The sequence below is a fragment of the Microtus ochrogaster genome, chromosome 2 (genome assembly GCF_000317375.1).
Source record: "Microtus ochrogaster isolate Prairie Vole_2 chromosome 2, MicOch1.0, whole genome shotgun sequence".
Classification (NCBI taxonomy): Eukaryota; Metazoa; Chordata; class Mammalia; order Rodentia; family Cricetidae; genus Microtus; species Microtus ochrogaster.
Window position 1 is genome coordinate 21,443,073 of NC_022010.1, and position 6,617 is coordinate 21,449,689.

Here is a 6,617-nt window from a genome sequence, read left to right on the forward strand (position 1 = left end):
GTAGACCAGGCTGGCCTCGAACTCACAGAGATCTGCCTGCCTCTGCCTCCCGAGTGCTGGGATTAAAGGCATGAGCCACCATTGCCCAGCTAAAAAGATTTTTTTAAAAGTTGTGTGTGTGTGCGCACACACGCGTCTGTGTTTGGGCATGTGCACACGTGAGTACAAGTGCCAACGGAATTCAGAAGAGGATGCTGGGTCCCTGGAGCTGGAGTTACACACCCCACAAAGGTGCGGGGTACTGAACGTGGGTCCTTTGCAAAAGCAGTAAGTATTTTAAACCAAGGAGCCGTTTCGAGCCTCTGGGCTGTCTTTCTGCTTTTTTGAGACTGCTTCTCACTCTGTAACCCAGCCTAAGCTCAGGCTTTTGATCCTTCTGCCTCAGCCTCCGGAGCACTCGGGTAATAGGCATGTGCCACAGGACCCAGCTTCTTTCTGGGCTATGGCCCAGCAGAGGGTCCCCTCTGCCCTGCTAGAGCTTCCTAGCTCACGGGTTCCTTGGAGCGAGACCCGTCCTTAGCTTGTGCCATAGACCCAGTGCGGCCTTGCAGAATGGATGAGTGAGTCTCGGAATGAATGACGGCGTTTATAGGCGGGACCAATGGTAGGCAAAAGCGCGGAGGCAGGAGCATGACCAGGTGGGAGAATGCACCAGAGGGGTGGGAGGAGGCAGTGTCAAGAGCAGACAGATATCCACTGTAAAGAGCGGGGGCCCAGCAGCAGTCACCGGAGAGCTCCTGGCACCTGTGCCCTAACAATGCTCCCCATCCTAGCGAGACCTATGGAAGTGGGCCCTGTCATCGTCCACCATTCCTTCCTCAAGCCAGTGGCCACTGGCCCAGTCTGGCGACTTGTGGGCCTCTATATTTAGGGCCTTGGCAGTTTCTAGACTGTGGAAGAGGAAGGAGAGGGCAAACCCCGAAATAGCCATAGGCTTGTCCCCAGGGCCACAGGGTGTAGGAGCCAGTGGGGCCCAGCTTTTTGCCCAGCCTACCCAGGTACCCAGGGATGGAAGGAGAGTATGGAGAGGCAGAATCAGAACAGTCTCACAATGGCAGCTGAAGAAAAACGGAACGGCAGGTGTGGCGGCACACGCATATAATGTCATATACCCTGGGAGGCAGAGGGAGGGTGGTGAGCTTGAGACAGCTGGAGACACAGGGTGAGGAATATATCCCTATGGTACAGGAGCTCAGAGACATGAGTCCCGGCCTCTGCCCTCATACTTGTCAGGGACTGGCAACCTCTGGAGGCTTCTACTCGGTGACCAGAATGTCTAAGAGCAACAACTGGATCCAAGAACCCTTCCCATAGGCTCTAGGGAAAGCCTGGAGAACGTTTGAGAAAGGTGTTGTAGGATGAATAGGAGTTTTCGGGGGGGGGGGTTTCTAAAACGGGATGTTTTATTTAAAAGCAGAACTGATCAAGAGAAAGGCCCAAATGTGGGAGCTGGCATTTATGAGCTGGCTCAAGAGGCAGTTTTCAGGTCAGGGCTGTGCACGCAACCAGCCACCAGGTGCAAGGAGAGGAACGGTGATCAGGGGTGTCAGGAGAAGCAGGCTGGGAAGCAGGGCCTGGAAAGAGATTCCAGACTTAGGTCTCCCAGGACTGGGTGGCCCCTCTTCTGGGGGTGGAGACCTCGTTCCAGAGTCCCAGAGCTGTGGGGCCCAGGTAGGCACAGCCCAAGAGCTTCTGGAGTCAGGCAGCAGAGTAAGCAGCTGGCAGAGCCGAGAAGGGGAGGAGGTGACAGACGGAAGGGGCTGCTCCTCCCAGCCACCACCAGCCAGAGGAAGCCAAGATGACCTGGTTTACCAGTGCCCAAGGAAGGGAGGGGGTCAGGGAGTGGGGGGGACTGGGAGGGCCTGGGGAGCTATGGGGGATGGAACCCTTCATTGAAGCTCATCCAGCCCCCACCCTAGAGACCTAATTCCCACTGGCGCCCCTCCTCTCTCCACGCACGGAAACCCACCTTGAGAAGGCCCACCCTCCTCCCTCCTCATTGCCATGGCAACTGCTGAGCTGGACTCTTCAGGCCCAGGGGGCCTTGAACTGGAACTGCTCCTGGCGCAGAGTGCCGGGAGGGGAGGGCCCGCCCGCCCACCGGAGAGAGATGCCCTCCCGCCTCCGCTGCTTCTGGCTTCTCCGTTCTCTGCAGCCAGGAACCCACCGGGGACCCGGAGCAGACTTTGAACCCTAGGTCTCTGCCCCACCTCTTTCTTTAGTTTTATGATTTCCACTTCTCCCCGATACTAGGATTTCAGACACTCGGCTAACAGAAAAGTAAACCGAGGCTTTGCAAAAAACGAATGGTCTAAGGCTGCACATAAAAAAATCACGAAGCACATTCGAGGAGTCCCGCGGTTGATCTCGGGAACCTACGGGAAACAGTGTGATAAAGGGGTGCCTGCAAGCTTCCCAAATCTGGCCAGGGATTAGAAGAAGCTTTATTAAATATAGCAATGCAGGTTAGGACCCTAGATTCAAGACTTTGTTTTGACACCTTCAGCTAGCATTGCATGCCTGTGGGCCTCGCTTTTCTATTCTGTAAAATGGACCGAAGAGAAATGCCTTGCAGGGAGCGATTAAAAGGAGGGCTCTCGCAAAGTCCAGGGAGACTAAATCCTCCCCTTTTGCATCGCTCCTAGCCCCCTGACTGACTCCCCACTTTCCCCCTGCCCAAATGAACAGCAAGCAAGTCTGGCGGACAATCGGGGTTATTATGGGCTCTGGAAGTACCGGGAAAGAACGCTGATTGTTAAGGGGCATTCCGCTCCTTCCAGCCACACCCTGGGCAGTTCTCAGTACGAGGCCACCCCAGCGCCAGCCTCAGTCCTTTAAAACCCCTGCCCCTTTGAACCCCGATTTACTGCCTCTCCCAGATCGAGAAACTCCCTCCCCTACCTCCTGCCTTCCAGCTATTGCCTCCCCCTCCATCCCAGTCAAGGTACCCACAGTTAATCTCACTGCCCCCATTTTCCTAGCCAATCCCCCTTCGTGGCTGCACACGCCACACCTTCTCCGCTGCTCTCTTTGTGGGGAGGCCCTAAGGACCCCCGCAAAGGTCAAGTGTATAAAAGGGGATTCCAGCAAAGTTGGGGTAGCCACCCCTATCCGCTACTCACATGTCCTTAGCAGGCAGATTTTTCCCTTCTACGATTCGGATGGACAACGAGCTGCGCCTGGCCATCGCGGGTCGGCGACGTGGAGGCCTGGCGGGGAGGGATCCGGACGCCTGGGTCCCCTCCCGGGGGCAGCGCGAGTGGCGCGGCTGGCAGGCTGGTGCCAGGACAGGCAGGGGAGCCCTGGGGCGGAGGGATCGCCTCCACTCCATTCACCCCTCCCCGTCCCTCGTGCGAGGGCGGGAAGATACTGCATGGAAGGACCAATCAGCGGGCTGGCTGCACACAATGGGCGTGGCATCTGAGGCCCGCGTCCCTCGTTGGTCGCCTGGAGCGAGGAGAGGCGGGGTCTGAGAGGAGCGCCTCCTCCTCCTCCACCGCCTGAATCTCTGGTGGGGCGCGATCCCCGAGCAAGGGCTGACGCTAGCGGAGAGACCTGAGTGTGTGTTCCGGAAAATGCTATTTGTGGGAACGTGCCAAAGGGAGGCAGGCGTATGCCCACCAGATCGCCCCGGCCACCCGAGTCTGCGCGGGATGCACAGTGCAGTTGCAAATCCATGAATGAATGCGCGCTGGGAGAAACTTCTTAGGCAAGGCAGAGGTTTTTTTTTTTTTTTTTTTTTTTTTTTTTTTTTTTTTTTTTTTTTTTTTTTTTTTTTTTTTTTTTTTTTTTTGGTTTTTCGAGACAGGGTTTCTCTGTGGTTTTGGAGCCTGTCCTGGAACTAGCTCTTGTAGACCAGGCTGGTCTCGAACTCACAGAGATCCGCCTGCCTCTGCCTCCCAAGTGCTGGGATTAAAGGCGTGCGCCACCACCGCCCGGCTGGCAAGGCAGAGTTTTTAACAGGCCAGGAAAAATGTGGGGAAGACCCGGGCAGTCGAGAAGTTTGGGGACATCAAGTCTGGAAAATAGGGTTGTTCTGGGGGGAGTTTTTGTGTTGCGCTTTTGTGTATTTGTAGCTGTGCAGCTGCACATACATGTGTGCGTGTAGAGGCCAGAGGTCAACCTCCGAGATCATTTCTCAAGATCCGTCCACCGTTAAAATAATTTGTTTCACATTGGTTGATTAATTATGGGGTTGTGACTTGCGTGCCGTGACCCCAAGTGGAGATCAGAGGACAACCCACAGGAATCTGTTTTACCCTTCCACCTTACGGATCTCAGGGATCAAACTCAGGTCGTCAGGTTTGGCGCAGGAACCTTTATCCACTGAGCCATAGCCCTGCCCCACCTTGGTCTCTCACTGGCTTGAAACTTACGCTGCAGTTTAGACTGGCTGGCTACTGAGGTTCAAGGAGCCACCTGTATGGATACAAGATACAAGGAGGTGACGCCATACCCAGCGGTCCATTAGTTCTGGGAACTGAACTTAAGTTCTCTCTTCTCTTCTCTTCTCTTCTCTTCTCTTCTCTTCTCTTCTCTTCTCTTCTCTTCTCTTCTCTTTCCCTCTTTCTTATTTATTTATTTGGCTTTTTTGCGACAGGGTTTTTCTGTGTAACAGTCCTGCCTATCCTGGAACTGCTTGGCAGACCAGGCTGGCCTTGAACTCACTGAGATTCACCTGCCTCTGCTTCCTGAGTGCTGGAATTAAGTGTGCGCCATCACCGCCTGACTGAATTTAAGATTCTTTTGCTTCCAAAGAAATTTAGCAATTGAACCATCCATCTTCCTAGCCCGAGATCTGTATTCCAGCCCTCTGCCCCACCCATATTGGTGACTGAACCTAGGTCCTTGAGTATACTAGGCAAGAACTCTGCTACTGAAACAGCGAACTCAGGAGTTCACATGGCTGCCCCAGGCAAGGGCACAGGCAGGGGGCACTCTTGGCCTCCTTGGGTAGCAGGTGACTGTGGGTGTTTTCATCTACCATGGTCCTTCACCAACAGGCAGAGCCACCTTCCTAGAATGATCCACTTCTGTGATTCCTTCCCTTGTCCAATAGCCAGAGTTCTGGGTCTGTAAGATCCGTCTCCTCCTCCACCTCAAACAACAGCCCTCCAAGTCTAGCTGCAGGCTGGAGTCGCAGCCCCTACTCTGCTGCTTCCTAGCTATCCCATCCTTGCAAAGAGCTGGGAAGAAGACCACTGCAAGGGGCATGAAGCAAGATTCTCATTCCTGTAATATTCTAGTTTTCTTTTCTTTTTTGGGGGGGGGGGTGGGTCTCTGTAGCTTTGGAGTCTCTCCTAGAACTTGCTCTGTAGACCAGGCTGGCCTTGAACTTACAGAGTTGAGATCCACCTATCTCTGACTCCCAAGTGCTGGGATTAAAGGCGTGTGCCACCACCATCCAGCTAGTTTTCTCTTTTAATTTAAATTAAAATTTATCATTTGTCTGTGTGTGCACACATGTATGCGTGACTTGTGGTAGTCACTTCTCTCCTTCCATCGTGGGCTCCAGGGGTGAAGCCCAGATGACCAGGCATGAGTGACAAGCTGGTTCACCTGCTGAGCTATCTTGCTGGCTCCAATGCCCTAGTTTTTAAAACTGTTCATGATCACCATTTTTTCCACGTATTATTTATTTGTGTGGGGTGCCTTTGTGTCATGGCGTGGGCATGGACATCAGAGGACCACTCTCAGGGATCCATTGCTCCTTCCCCTGGGTTCTGGGGACTGAACTCTGTAATGAGGCGCTGAAGCAGGAGATTTTCCATGATGAGCTACTTCATGGCCCCACCCCACCCCCTTTTTGAAAACTGCTCTGCAAAATTGGAGCATGGTGGACTGGAGAGATGGCTCAGCGGTTAAACCATTGCCTGCTCTTCCAATTCCCAGCAACCATATGGTGGCTCACAACCATCTGTAATGAGGTCTGGTACCCTCTTCTGGCCTGCAGGCATACATGTAGACAGAATACTATATATATAATAAATAAATAAACATTTTTTTTAAAAAAATGGAGCATGGTCTCAGATGTCTGTAATCCCAGCCCTTGGTACATGATCAAGAGTTCAAAATCATTCTTGGCTACACAGTAAGCCCAGGGCCAGCCAGCCTGTTTTCAAATTTTTCAATAGTAAAGAAAGAAAGAAAATAAAGAGAGGAAGGGAGAAAGGAGGAAAGATTTTGTTATGAAATCTTCCCTTACGCTTCCACTCCAGATCAGCCCACTGCCCACTCCTCTCTTCACCTCTACTCTCCACAAATATCCGCCCTTCTAACTCACACATCCGACAGGCTTTTTTTTTAAATCTAGACTCAGCATATGAAATAAAACATGCAATATTTGCCTTTCTAAGTCTGAGGGCTTTTCTTAGCACAATGCTCTTCAGTTCGACCCATTTTTTTTGTACAAGTGACATAATTTTGTTCTTTCTTACAGGTGAATAGATTCTATTGGGGATACAGACATATTTATGTGCGACACATGGGTGCAGTACTCCTGGAGGCCAGAAGAGGGCACCAGATCCCTCTGGAACGGAAGCCACCTGTTATAGGTGCTTGGAATCAAACTCAGGTCCTCTGTAAAAGCAGCAGACGCTCTTTGTCTCTGAGCCCCC

The 6,617-nt window shown here is 52.6% G+C and overlaps 1 protein-coding gene across 2 annotated transcripts in view; it reads right to left on the minus strand.

The window, feature by feature from the left end:
• Rasa4b (RAS p21 protein activator 4B) overlaps positions 1-3,267 on the minus strand; it is a 26,177-nt gene extending 22,910 nt beyond the window's left edge. For both annotated transcript variants that reach the window (XM_026788362.1, XM_026788363.1), the window contains exon 1: positions 3,123-3,267. In XM_026788362.1, the coding sequence (XP_026644163.1) occupies positions 3,123-3,187 (65 nt within the window). In that variant the 5' untranslated portion in view covers positions 3,188-3,267. The remainder of the gene's footprint in view (positions 1-3,122) is intronic.
• Positions 3,268-6,617: the final 3,350 nt, after the last annotated feature.